Here is a 14,734-nt window from a genome sequence, read left to right as displayed (position 1 = left end):
AATTGGAGAGCTGGGGGGGGGGGGGATAATTTGGGCTCTGAAAGGTACTGGGGTAATTGTGGATCTGGCGAGGGGTAATTGGGCTCTGGGTGGGTACCGGGGTAATTGTGGGTCTGGTGAGGGGTAATTGGGCTCTGGGTGGGTACCGGGGTAATTGTGGGTCTGGTGAAAGGGAGCATTTGTTCTGGCTCCCTCTCCCTGTGTCCTATATGAACCTTTTCTGAGCGGGGACTCCACGATCTGGGAGCCGGCGCTAGCAGAACGAACAGTCCTTGTTGCTCGGGGGTGGGGTGTGGGGGATGATGTGTAAACCAGAGGGCGGGCAGAGCGGTTTCCCAAGTTCCACCTTCGGATTGATGAGCCTGCCGCAGTGAACAAGGAACTAGGCAGAGCCGTGGGGAGGGTGAGTGAGTGAGTGAGTGGAAGGGCAGAGCACGGGAATGATTTGTGTTCTTAATGAGGGAGAGTGTGGAGCTACCTTAGTCTGGTGGTTGTTGTTGTTGGGGTTAACAATGGGGACCTGTTGTCCTGATTCTATAACAGCCTGGAAATTACTGACTCAGTGAAACCTTCAGCCAGAAACTGCTGGAATACAGCAGTCTGACACAGAGAAGCAGACAGACAGCGTTTATCACTGATAGAACATTTCACAAGACACTGTTCAGTCCCCTCTCTCTCTCCCTCCAGCCAGGGGTTGCCTCGTTGAGATGACTTCCCGCTATCTTCCTGCTAAAACGGTATTATTTGAACAGGGAAGGTTTGGCCTGACCTACCGAATTCCTGCTCTGTGTTACCTGGCCCAGTCTGCGGCCATTCTGGCCTTCGCTGAAGAGAGACTGAGCCCAGCTGATGCTGATGCTACTGTCCTGGTGTTCCGCAGGGGAGCAGTGTACAAGAGCCATGTCCAGGTGAGTGTCAACCTGAGCTCAAGGGGAGAAAAGTTGCATTTATTTCTGAAGTGTCCAATTGCAAGTACTTTGGGAAGCTCTGCTGGATTTTTGTTTCCTATTTTCTCTCTCTCTTTCCCCCTCCAAAGGAATAACAAAATACTGTGTGTGGGTGTACCTGAACAAAGTCTCCTGATCTTCTACAAACTGACGAGAGAGAGAGAGAGAGTGCATCCACTAGATTCCCTCTGAACTGGGGTGTTGGGGGATGGGGGCTTACCTGGAGAATCTGTGACCTGCTCTGTACCCATTGAGAGTGACTGGTCTGCCTACCCCCCACAGTCTGCCCCACACTCACAATCTGTCCACACTCCACACTCCACCCCTACAGCATTGCTTCACCCCACACCCTCTGTCTGTCTGTCCCCCACCCCCACACCCACAATCTGTCCCACCCCCATGCCCACCACCTCTCTTTACACACTTCCCACCCCCACCACATACATGTCAGCTGATAAGATTTGATACTGGGGGATGCTGGTTCCACCTCTAACAAGTTTTTTTTGTTACTGTTGCCTAATTATATTGTCTAATATTGTAAATGTGGTGAATTTCTGAGAATACAGCTCTAATTTGTGCAATGCCATCTTGTAGTGTATGTCTTGGAGTCTGGATATTGCTCTGGTAAGCTTTCACTCCCTCTTTCCAAGGTCAGTATATCCCTTGCGGCTGGCATGGTGGCTCAGTGGTTAGCACTGATGCCTCACAGTGGCAGGGACCCAGGTTCAATTCCACCCTGGGCAAGTGTCTGTATGAAGTCTGCATGTTCTCCCTGTGGGTTTCCTCCAGGTGCTCTGGTATCCTCCCACAGTCCAAAGATGTGCAGGTTAGATGAATTGACAATGATAAATTGCACGTAGTGTTCAGGGATGTTTAGGTTAGCTGTGGGAGTTACAGGGATAGAATAGGGGGATGGGTCTGGGTGGGGTGATCTTGTTGGGCTGAATGGTCTGTGTCCACACTCTAGGGATTCTGACCTTCTCTCAGGAGTGGTGCCTGAACTAGTCTCATACTTGAGTTATGACATAATCGGGGCTCTGTATCGTTACTGCTACCTGCTATTGCTATGGACAGTCAGGTTAATGCTCTACTTGTCTTTCTGAATTTTCAATGCCAGTGTATTGATCTCCATAAATGGACCTTAAATCGCTTTAAACCTACATTGTTCATGTGGTGCAGAATTGGGGTGTGGTCCTTGCCTTGGCTCATACCAGCCAGTGCTGGTAATACAAACTAGGAGAGGACTTATACAATTAATGGGAAGTGGGTTGTGTTCCAGAGCAGGGTGGGAGAGGTTCAGATATATAGTTGTTTGAAGTTTGTCACATGTAAGTAGTTAAGAAGGCATTTAGCACACTTGCCTTTCAGCTCAGTGAGCAAACTTAAAACCTGAACCTCAACCTGAGCTACAAATCTTCTCCAAAATTGCCAACACTTGCCTCTATTGCTCACTCCTTTTGAGTATAGGAGTTTGATGTCATGTTGAGGTTGTAGATGTTAGTGAGGCCCCATCTGGGAGTACGATGTCTAGTTCTGGACTCCCTTTTTATAGGAAGGATGCCATTAAACTAGAGATGGTTTAGAAAAGATTGACCAGAATGTGGTCAGGAATGGAGGTTTGAGTTATGAAAACATAATGGAAAGGCTGGGAATTTTTTCACTGGCATGTAGGAAGTTGAAGGCTGACCTTTTTTATAAAGTCATGAGGGGTACAGAGGAGATGAATGACCAAGGGCCTTTTCTCTAGTATAGGGGAGTTCAAAACAAGGGGGCATATTTTTTAAGATGAGGAGAAAGATTTGAAAAGGACTGAGGGATGAGGTTTTTTGCCCAACAAGTCTACACTTCCTTTTTGAAGAGTAACCCACCCAGACCCATTCCCCTACTTTATTAGTCTACATTTACCCCGGTTAATGTACCCAACCTATAGATTGGGTAACATTTATGGGTAATTTAGCATGACCAATTCACCTAACCTGCACGCCTTTGGATTGTGGGAGAAAACCAGAGCATTGGGAGGAAACTCATGCAGACACAGGGAGAAAGTTTTTAAAAAAAACACGAGTCGCCCGAGGCTAGAATCAAACTGGGTCCCTGGTGTTGAGGTAGCAGTGCTAATGGTTATATTTTAATATGGACAGTGAACCGACTGCGTGCATCCAGCTCGATCCTACCTCCTATTTATTTATTTTTTTAAAAATTTGTTTGTTTTTTGCAGTGGGGGGACATGGAAATTCTGCACTCTGCCTACCTCAAGAATCACCGCTCGATGAACCCGTGCCCTGTTTATGACAATTCCACCGACACCCTCTTTCTCTTCTTCATTGCAGTCCTGGGACGCACCACGGAATCCTATCAAATTATCACAGGCAACAATGTGACTCGCCTCTGCTGTGTCCGCAGCACTGACCACGGCCAGAGTTGGAGTGCCATCACTGACCTGACTGAGTGCACCATTGGCTGTGCCATCGAAGAGTGGGCCACCTTTGCCCTGGGCCCAGGCCATGGGATCCAGCTTCCATCTGGGAGACTTGTTGTCCCAGCCTATGCCTATCACATTGATTCAAAAGAATGCTTTGGAAAAATCTGCAGGACCAGCCCACATTCCTTCATGTTCTACAGCGATGACCACGGCACGGTCTGGAGATCCGGGGACTTCATAGACAACCTGGAGACTGTGGAGTGCCAGGTGGTGTCAGTGGATGAGGAGGACGCCCACGGTGTTGTGTACTGCAATGCCAGGACACAGCTGAACTTCCGGGCTCAGGCACTCAGCACCAATGGTGGTGCTGCCTTTCAGGATGGGCATCTCATCCCAAAGCTGGTGGAATCACCCAGGGGATGCCACGGGAGCGTCATTGGTTTCCCAGCTCCCATTGGGAAGAGGTATGAAGAGCTTCTGGCCTTCAGCGCCTTTGACTCTGACAACCAGCAGCAAACCCGACTCCACAAAGGCTTGAAGCTCAACTTGCGGTCTCCAACCTGGGTCCTCTACGCTCACCCAACCAGCCCAACCAGCCGGCGGCACCTGGGAGTTTACCTCAGTACCTTTCCACGCGACCCTTGCAGTTGGACTGAGCCCTGGGTTATTCACGAAGGGCCCAGTGCTTATTCAGACCTGGCATTCTTAGAAATGGCTGCTTCCAAGGGCCCTGAGGCTCCGCTCCCAGCAGTGGCGTTCGCCTGTCTTTATGAATGTGGAGCCAGTTCACCTTATGAGAAAATAGCGTTTAGTGTCTTTACAATGCGTGAGCTGCTCCATAATATTCCACATCCACCTGCACAGTCTCAGGTGGAGCTGAGCACCAGGCCTACCTCTGCCTGCTGCCCCATCACATGAGTTGGGGTACACCTTGTGCAAACAGATAATGATTTAGCTACAGTTATAAACATTTAGTTAGTTCAAGCAAATCGGAAGGAATGATTTTAATTGCTTGAAGCAAAATAAATTGACTTTATAGCAAACCTGAAGGCTCTTGTTTCTTGTCTAAAGTTGTGGTCTGATTGGATTGCGTTTGGTTCCGGAGTTAGACCAGCGTTCAAATTAATGTGAACTCTGTCTACCTCGGAAATGTTTCAAAGTTGGCTTTATAATTGAGCAAAGCTTTGCTAGTGTACTCTTTATATAATGCAGCTTCATTAGGATTCTATGACGAATAGTAAATTTTGGTGCCAAAGACTGATGAAATCCCCTGGATGCATTCTAAGATATTAAAGGTAGCTACAGAGATAGTGAATGCACTGTTATTGGTTTTCCAGGAGTCCTTGGCTTCTGGATAAGTCCCAGGGGATTGGAAAACTACCATTGTATTACCCCTTGCTTTTTTTAAACATTATAGGCCAGTTAGTTTAACATGTCTAACTTGAGTAAATGTTAGAAGCTATCACAAAGGATGTAACAACAGAGCATTCTGAAATGTATCTGACCAAGTATGTGAAGGTGAAATCATCCCTTGCAGATTTTATTGCAATTATTTTGATGTAATGAACAGGATAGGGGGCAGAAGTGGATGTAATGTATTTGGATATATATATACACAGTGTAATGGGGATCAATGCTGAGGACAGTTATTTATAATATGTTAATGACTTGGACATGAATGTACTGTTATCAAGTTTACAGATGACCAGGTGGGAAAGCAAGTGGTAAGGATGGTGCAGAGTCTGCAGAGGAATAAAGACCGGTTAATCAAGAGGGCGAAAACTTGGCAATTGGAGTATAATGTGGAGAAAATGAGGATATGCACTTTGACAGGAAGAAGGGGAGCTGAATGTTCCTTAAATAGAGAAGGATTACAGAAAGCTACAGCATGGATCTTGGTGTCCTCCTGCATGAATCACAAACGTTCAGCAGGTAATTGGGATGACAAATGGAATTGTTTGTTTCAGAGTGGAGTGTTTTTTTTTTTTAAAAATAGCAAGAAGATGTTTTGCTAAAACTATACAAGGTCAGACCACACCAAGAAAAATGTTAACAGTTTTGGTCTCCCTTCCTTTTCTAAGATTTAAAAAAAATTAGATCACTTCGTGTGGAAACAGGCCCTTTGGCCCAACAAGTCCACACTGACCCTCCAAAGCGCAACCACCCAGACCCGTTCCCCTACATTTACCCATTCACCTAACACTATGGGCAATTTAGCATAGCCAATTCACTTAACCTTGTACATTTTTGGACTGTGGGAGGAAACTGGAGCAAACCCATACTGACACGGGGAAAATGTGCAAACTCCACAGTCTGTATCCTGAGATGGGAATTGAACTCTGGTCTCTGGCACCGTGAGGCAGCAATGCTAACTACTGTGCTGTCCACTACACTGGCATTGGAGGCAGGCCAGAGAAGGTTCACTAGATTGATGCCAGGTATGGAGGAGCTGCCTACCCAGGAGAGGTTGAGTAGATTTGAGTTTATATTCATCAGAGTTACTTAGTTGAAACATTCAAGTTCATAAAAGATTCTTGTCAGGATAGATGCAGAGAGGCTGTTTTTCTTTTATTGGAGAGTCTAGGGTTAGAGGGGGTTATCGTAGAATAAGGGGTTGCACATTTAGGACCCATCAGGTGTAATTTCTTCTGACTACTGAATCTGTGCAGTTCTTTACTATGGAAGGAGGCTGATCATTAGGTATGACCAAGGTGAATAAAGATAAATTTTCACTCAGTAAGGGACTTGGTGCTTTTAAGAAAAAGGCAGGACGTGTAGTTGAGGCTCCAATCATTTTATGGTGGAGTAGATGCAATGGTCTATTTCTGCTCTTGCATCTTTATGGTCATTTATCTTTTATCAATCTGGTGAGCTGATAGGTCAGGATATATTGTATGTTGTTCCTCCTCCTCTCTGAGGGAGATCTCTGGATTCTTACACTAATATCACATGAGCACAGTGATAATGGTTTTGCTCCAATAAACCAGAAGCTTGAATTAATGCTCTAGAGACAGAAGTTGGCATCCCAGCACAGCAGCTGGTAGGAGTTTACATTTATTCCAGATTTAATCAATTGAATTTAAGTTGGAAATCTGATAATCAAAACTCAGCAAATCCCATCTATCCTTTGGGTCTTGGTGCTGGAAAAGGAAAATACTCCCAGCTGATATGATCCCTACCGACACTGTGATTTTTAGTATTGTCAACCCCAACACCAGGTTGTAGTCCAACAGGTTTATTTAGAAGCACTAGCTTTTTGGTGCACTGTTCCTTGGTTGACAGCTACTGTCTGAAACTGCTCAGGTCTAGCCAGTTACACTGATCAACTGTAGATAATCAACACTTTACAGGTAATGTGGCATAGGTACACAGTGACTGAAGAGGGTGGCTTACCACCTTAAAGGGCATTGTAGGTGGGCAAAGCATACCAGTCTTCCTAGCAATATACACATCCTATGAATGAATGCTTGATTGAAACAATATGTAACTGACTCCCTGGTAAACCAATGAAAGTGGAACACTAAAATAGTCCAATTATGTGTGTTCTCACCTGGAATATTGTACCTTTAGAGTTCATGGTGCTCAATTACTTAATTTGCTCTACAATGTGGGCACCACTGGCTTGATTAACAGTTATTGTCAATCTCTAACTGTCCTCACTTGTTGTAGTACAGAGGGCAATTAAGAGTTCTGCACCTGAGTACTAACTACACCTCACTTGCCCAATATCCACTTGGAATGGAATTTCTGAGCCCTAGAACAACACTAGGAAGTTTTTGAGATGCTTGTGAAACTGTCAAATAAACAAATACCCATTCAAAAACCTCTTTAGCAATGAACTACAAAACATTTGTGGTGAAATTAACATTTTCCCTATTTCCATCAGTCTATTAAATGCATTCTGCTTTTCACACGTAATCCCTCCTGTTAAATCCCATCCCATCCCATTCTTATATCAACTTTGTATGCCATCTATCCTCCTCTACGTTTTCATTCTCCCCATGCCTACTCTTGCTTCCCATTCAACCTACTCTCCAATTGCCCCAACAAGGGTAACTTTGTTGGGATCAGCTCAGTGTTGTCCTTTTTTTTTCCCCCCATCATATCTTCCCAACTCTCCACCACAAACCATGAGCACCTACCACCGTGCTGATCTGTTCCCATCCTCCATGCACCCCCCTGTGCTTGCTGTGTGGGACCTGTAGGAGAGCCCAGAACAAAGGAGCATCACGTTTTAAAGTTAAAAGTGCTGTCATGGGTGATGTTTCAAAGCATTTCCTCACACAGGGAAACGTGGAACTCTTTCTTTGGTAACCTCTGACCAACTGAAATTTTGATAGCCAACAACTGAGCTTTTTGTTGGCTAAGGTTAAGAGTTTGAGAAGACTGTACATGGAATTAAATTGTCTATGATTACATTCAATGGTAGAAAAGCCATCTGCTGTTCCTTCATTCTTTCCAATGATCGGTTTTTCTGGTACATTCTGCCCTTAACCCTAGGTAATAGCACCATCTAGCATCAGTACTTTGTACTGCAGGCACTTGTTCTTCTTTGAAAGACATGACTAAATGTTTGGAAGCCAAAAACATAGGGAGTATGATAAGAAATCTTAAGTCTTTTCACAGCATTGTGTTAATTCAGTTGCAAAGCATACCCTGTGCATATGTTGTTCAAGGCAGAAGGCATAGAGCTGAAAATCTTAGAAATAGCTCAAATCCTGTTTTATTGGATTTCAGTGGGCACATTGGCAGGATGCCAAATGCAGCTTCAACAATACTATGCAAGGTAAGGGCAGGACCAACTCCTGCTGTCTCCTAGTCATATTCACAAATACTGCTGCAAAACATGCATATTTAACTGATGAGGATATGCCAGTAAAATTCATGTTATCTCACCAACCAGAACACTCCAACTGGCATTTTTAACTCCCTTCCTCTGAATGTACAAACATGCACTTCCACAAACTGGAAGATATTCCATTGCCATCTGTACTTGAGCACTATCGGCTAACTTCATAACTTGATGGTGACAGAAGCACTGGTTAAAGCACAGTTTAGATTAAGGCCATTGTCTTAAAAGTCCCAACACGTTTTGTTCAACTTATTGGGAGCAATGGTCACTGTCGAACCACTGTCTGAATACCATCCTCCTTGCTAACCAGAATTTCTGACATACCAGAACCTGCTGGATAATGTGAATTTAACTGTGCAGATGCCTCCCAGCTCTGTCAACACAGAGTCCATTATCATTTCAGTAACATCACCTGTTTAAAATCACACACCAGGTTTAGTCCAACAGGTTTAATTGGAAGCACTAGCTTTCGGAGCGTCGCTCCTTCATCAGGTGGTTGTAGAATCCACCTGATGAAGGAGCAGCACTCCAAAAGCTAGTGTGCTTCCAACTAAACCTGCTGGACTATAACCTGGTGTTGTGTGATTTTTAACTTTGTACACCCCAGTCCAACACCAGCACCTTCAAATCATCATATGTTTGTGGAACTTACTCAAAGGATAGAATTCAAAGATTGCCTAAAATACAGACAATTATATTCACAAAATGCTGCCCAATCCTAATTGCCCTTGAGAAGGTGGAGGTCAGCTGACTTGATTCACTGCTGCGGTGCACAGGCCTTTGGCACACCCCACAGTGTCACAGTTCAGCTGATTGGCACAATGACTTGGTGAGCTCTCCAGGAATTCTTTGGCCATTATTCCTTATCAGTAAAAATGAATTGAAGCATCAGTCAACTGTAGAAATCCGAGCCCAGTTTTCTTTCTCAATCGTGCACGGTAGAAATGAGAGGCACCTTAAAGTTGCTGCTGTGAATAAGACAAGACTGCACAGGTTCCATTCTTATATTTTATTCGTCCATTACACTGTATATAAAATGCGATCCGCAGCTCCAAGAGCACGGATACCCTCCTTCACCATAAATAACTACAACCAAACCTAAACTGGACTTTAAAATAGGTAATAAATGGGTTGCAAGGACCAGGTGTGCACTTGTACACTGTTAATACACGCAGTATACAAACACTGGACATACAGGAACACAATCCCCAGTTTCACTGACATGGCTATGAAGTTTAAAAACTAGAGTCCTTTATGTTCATTTCTTCATCCATTCAAATGGCAGGTCCAATTCGGGATACAGCGAGAGGGCACTGTGTATCAAATCCTCAATGGCTTGTGTTTTTCTCTCATTGAGGTGCAGGTACCTGTAATTTAGAACTGCAGCCTGTAGGTGTCTGACCCAGAGATGGAGAAGCTCATGATGAAAGGTGAAGCCAAGAAATGATCTGTTGAATCACTTCTTGTGTGTTCAGAAGCAAACCAAATTCTACAACACATCTGGTTGCAATTCCCCACAGCCCTCGCTGTAGATGGAGGCAAAACCCAGAGAAACGTGGCTAACAGCCTTTCACATCATTCCATAGGGATACACTTAAATCATAGTGGGAGTTCCCTTGGGAATGCTATCCCTGAATGTTTTGACGCTGGTCAGTTCTTTGTCTGGATGTACCTTTACAAACATATGCACACTTTTTCCCTTTACATTATAGGAATGGTATCTCAGTTACTCTTAATACTAACTCTGCCCATTCTTGGATAATACTGTTCAAAGTCTTTTCTCCCTAAAATGATCAGTATAAGGGTTGTTGAGATCCTGCACTTAATCCCCCTACAAGCCCTCAAATAAAACCTGCAACTCTCACTTGTTCCACTTGGCCGTTTTACTGTCTCCTCCTAGATGCTACATCATGGCATTTCTGTCAGGCTTTCATTGTACTAGCAGAACAATTGGCTGTCCATATTTCACGGTGGTATCATTGGTCGTTTTGTTTCTCTTCCCAAGGTAAGGTGTAAAAGCAAAACCATCTGGTGTAACTGGCCTTGCCGTTAAAGGCCATACAGAGAATCCATTCAGAGTTAATACTGATCCCAAGTTATACAACAGAATCTAAACTGAATGGTTTCCTACTTTGCACAATGAAACATCGGTGTACTTTCTGAAAAAGAAAACACACAAATCAAGATGGAATACAGGAAATTATGGTAACTACTGTCAGCTACATGAAGTGAGGCAAAGAAACATCCCTTTAGATTAGATGGATAAAAATGTTCATTTCGTCACACCCTGCTAATGTTGTCCCTGTTTATTCAGTAGGAAAGTCCATGTCGATGCCATTAAAGACATTGGCCAACAGTGGTTCAGTTGAAAGACTGAAGACAGTTCCCAATGTCTGTTGGAACATGGAGATCCATTGGCGACAGCAACTCACTTGCTGTAATGTGAATTAAAACAACATTTCTTCAACACGTTTGTGAATTCCTGTTCTCTAGAGTATTGATTGCACAAGTCGGAGAGGGTGGGGACGGTAAAACACATTCTGGGAATCTACCTCTTCGATCTGCCCATAAACAGAGATGCACATTTCCTTCTAACTGTCTACTGGTCGCTCATTGCTACTGGCAACTGTTCAGCAATAAAGCACGCAGTGAAGTCAGGAAATGCGGCAGTTTCAGATTATACCAAGTGCTGGTTTCAGATATTCACTGTTAATTTTCTCCATAATCCAATCCGAGTTAGATTCTGGTCCATTGGCTTTGCTCGATTAACACTCCAGGCCAGATCTCCCCTAGCAACTGAGATTCTGGGATGGAGGTATTACCTTGATCGTTTGCACCCAACAGGATGGAGGAAAACAAACAGAGCGCGCCTTGGCATAATCACAGATGGAAGCGACTATGTTCCAGTGGACAGGAGTATGAACTACACCCTTTCAGGCAACACCGGCTTTGAGCATTGTGGAACTGGTCTTTAAAAGAGACAAGATCACTTCTGCAGGCCTCAGTAAATTGGGAGTATTAAAAATAGATGTGGGGGCTCACATTTAATTGAAGGGGGCGGCGAAAGTGTTCGTTCAGACTGAGGGATATTCAAGAGTAGAACATGGAGCTACATGCAAGTGTTTTTCTTTACGTAAAACCCTTTTCAATCCTTTCTGTATCAACGCAAATCCTCCCTTCCAGCCAGTCTGAGCTAATCTTTTTAAATGCTGACTTGAACCACCAACTGAAACTCAGTGCTGCTTAAGAGTCAGGCAAGCCTCTCTTCAGTGCAGGGCTCAATCTAGCAGAATGTTGCACGTGTGAGAAACCTCTCCCGATGGATCCAGTGAGTGACCGAAAGACACCAGGTTCCTGAACCAAGAGGCAAGACACACTTTTACGGTTTTGCCAGACTGTCTTCACAGGGGATTGAGAGTGTAGCCTGACTGATCTTAAGTCTGAATAAGCTTCACCATCAACTCCACTTGTTACTTTCACCTAATCACTAGCAGCACAATGTAGCCACATCTTAAAATGAGTAGCTCAGGGAAGGTTATCCTCCGTTTAGGACCCTTTATCCTGAATGTGTATAATCCATGTACTTGCACCCTTATTACACGGTGTACTTATTTTTAAAATCGTTTAAAAAAAAAAAATGACCTCTGAATTCTGAAACAAAACCTAGACAGGAAAGCAAAAGAGATACGGTCTCTTTTTCACATTGTACATTTCTACTAATACAGTTTGATATGCACCAATCAATTCACCTTCTCTGTATATAAAGAAAATGTAAAAATATTATAACTTCTAATTAAAACAAAAAAAAGATATCAACCCCTCTTATTTGGTGCCACCCCTCATGGTGGCAGTGATTAAAAAGTAAAAGGTATTCAGTTCGGATCCAACAGTGTGATCGAGTCTCGTCGCCATGACCATGAAGCACTGGCATCAGTAGCCACGGGCTTTCCTAACTGCAGCAGGAGGGGTGTTGTTGGGTGCTGGGTTCACAGGGCACTGGGAAGCCCCTGCAGGCGCCGAGATCTTCACCGTGCTGAGTTCTTGCTGGATCCACTGAGCGAATACCTGAGAGGAGGCAAGAACAAGTCAAAAGGAGAAGCTTCACCCACTCTACGTGTTTCTCATCTGCCTGCGCAACCTACAAACTGTATCCCACTCCACCCCCTACCTCCATGCTCCAAAGAAGAGGGACTGACGCTTTCTCAGGACACACAGTTCAATTTCCCAGATGGTGCAAACAGGTTTTTCAACCACGTAAAAAACGTTACTGTTAATCCCAATCTTAAGTCCCATTTCTCTGAGCAGATAGCATCAAGTTAGATTCAGCCCAGAGGATAGCTCTCCCAATTTCAGTACAAGTTCCCAGAAGACAGTGAAGATGAACTTGCAGGGTCACCTGGACAAGGTGTGCCCTTGCTGTATCTGGTATGCAGGTCAGTATTGGCGGCTTAGTGGTCTAATGCCATGTCAGAATGCAGTCGTGAGTCAACCACTGTGACTCTAGAGTCACATAAATGCCAGACAAGGCAAGAGCAGCAGATCTTTATTCTCCCCTGCATTCCCCCCCCCCCCCCACTCCCATCAAGGATATGTAATTAATTAACTGGATTCAAATTTTCCAGCTCCATTGTGAGATTTGAATTCATTGATTCAGCATCATTCTTTCACTGGAGTATAGGAGGCTGAGAGATGACCTTATATAAAATCACGAGGAGTGGAAGTAAGGTGAACGGCAGGTGTCTTTTCCCTAGGGTGGGGAATTTCAAGGCTAGAGGGCACATTTTTAAGGTGAGAGGAGAAAGATTTAAATAAGACCCGAGGGGCAACTTTTTTTTTTAAAAAACAGTGTGGTTCATGTGTGGAATGAACTTCCAGATAAAGTGGCAGGTGTGGGTATAGTTACAGTATTTAAAAGTCATTTGGATAAGTACATGAATAAGAAAGGTTTGGAGGGATATAGGCCAAGCACAGGGAGGTAAAGTCTACTTTAGTTTGGGATTATTTTTGGCACAGACTGGTTGGACCGAAGGGTCTGTTTCCGTGCTGTATGACACTTTGATTCTTTATTAGTAGCTGCAATTTCGCAGTCATGGTGCCTCTCTCCTTAATCCTTTTTCTCAATGTCTGTAGTGATTGTATATTCTATTCAATAGTACAGTGTCCACTGTTGAACAAAGTGCTCCAAATGCAGCCTGGCTAGGTTTCAATACAACTTTAATACAACTTGAGAATTCTGCACACTTGAAAATAAACCCTCATGGGTTTGGTAACATTTTAATTGCTTTGCTAACCTACAATGATATATTTGAACATTTGTTCACCAAGATCCCTTGGCTCTTATATTGCACTCCCTTTATTTTCTCAAGCATAGGGATGGTTCTGTTCATCTCATTGAAATGCATTACCTCATATTTATCTGGGTTTGCTTGGTTTTTATCGTCGGATCAGGCCGAATGGACCATTATGGTCTTTCCTTGTTCTCATGTTCATAAAGTAGGTCAACTGAAGGGAGTTATTTAGGATTAATAATAGTTTGGTGAGCCGATAAACCCATTCATGCTGCCCTATATAATCCCAATGCATTAAAACGGGACTAATTCTTAAAAGATTGGGAGCAGCACGGTGGCTCAGTGGTTAGCACTGCTGCCTCACAGCGCCAGGGACCCAGGTTCGACTCCAGCCTCAGGTGACTGTCTGTGTGGAGTTTGCACACTCTCCCAGTGTCTTTGTGGGTTTCCTTCAGGTGCTCCGAATTCCCCCCACATTCCAAAGTAGTACAGGTCAGGTGAATTAGCCATTCTAAATTGTCCATAGTGTTAGGTTCATCAGTCAGAGGGAAATGGGTCAGGGTGGGTTACTCTTCAGAGGTCAGTGTGCACTGGTTGGGCCAAAGGGCCTGTTTCCACACTGTAGGGAATCTAATCTAAAAAATCTAATCTAAACATAAAATGTTTTGACAGTACTGCACAAAAGTTTAACGCTCACTCCTTTCACCTCGTCAATGTATGTGTGAATATGGCTTGCTTTCCTCACCTTCGTACCCGCTCCACCATGTGCGCTACCAGTTTGTCTGATATGCCTGGGCAGGACTCCTCTGCCAGGTTAAAGGCATTCTCCAGCTCTTCAATGGCACCCAGATTCCCACCGCTGAGTTTGTGCTTCTCTTGTAGCTTCAGCAGAATAAAACAAAACACCATTAAAATGGATCATTAAGCCATTGCCAGAAGACAAAACAGCATGTCGTCAATAACTGAAATCCCTGTGTTTAAGGCTGAAGTCCACTCATACGACTAAGACATAGCAGCAGAAATTCAGCCATTCAGCCCATTGAGTCTGCTCTGCCATTCAATCATGGCTGATAAGTTTCTCAGCCCCATTCTTCCCTTGACAACCTCTCAGAACCTATCTATCTCAGTCTTAAATATACTCAATGACCTGGCCTCCAAAGCCTTCTGTAGCAGTGAATTCCAGAGATTCACCATGCTCTGGCTGAAGTTTCTCCTTATTGCCATT

The 14,734-nt window shown here is 44.1% G+C and overlaps 2 protein-coding genes across 2 annotated transcripts in view; one reads left to right on the top strand and one right to left on the bottom strand.

Moving 5' to 3' along the window:
- Positions 1–384: 384 nt before the first annotated feature.
- neu4 (sialidase 4) lies at positions 385–4,359 on the top strand. Its single transcript, XM_072571789.1, has 2 exons — positions 385–908; positions 3,166–4,359. Exons 1-2 carry the CDS (start codon positions 708–710, stop codon positions 4,285–4,287), a joined length of 1,323 nt encoding a protein of 440 aa, XP_072427890.1. The 5' UTR covers positions 385–707; the 3' UTR covers positions 4,288–4,359.
- A 4,856-nt stretch (positions 4,360–9,215) lies between these two features.
- stk25b (serine/threonine kinase 25b) overlaps positions 9,216–14,734 on the bottom strand; it is an 88,419-nt gene continuing 82,900 nt past the window's right edge. The window contains exons 10-11 of the mRNA XM_072573081.1: positions 14,255–14,391; positions 9,216–12,286 (exon numbers count right to left, since the gene is read on the bottom strand). Coding sequence (XP_072429182.1) covers positions 12,247–12,286; positions 14,255–14,391 — 177 coding nt within the window. The 3' untranslated portion in view covers positions 9,216–12,246. The remainder of the gene's footprint in view (positions 12,287–14,254; positions 14,392–14,734) is intronic.

Source organism: Chiloscyllium punctatum, chromosome 6 (assembly GCF_047496795.1).
Source record: "Chiloscyllium punctatum isolate Juve2018m chromosome 6, sChiPun1.3, whole genome shotgun sequence".
NCBI lineage: Eukaryota > Metazoa > Chordata > Chondrichthyes > Orectolobiformes > Hemiscylliidae > Chiloscyllium > Chiloscyllium punctatum.
This window is presented reverse-complemented; position numbering and strand designations above follow the sequence as displayed.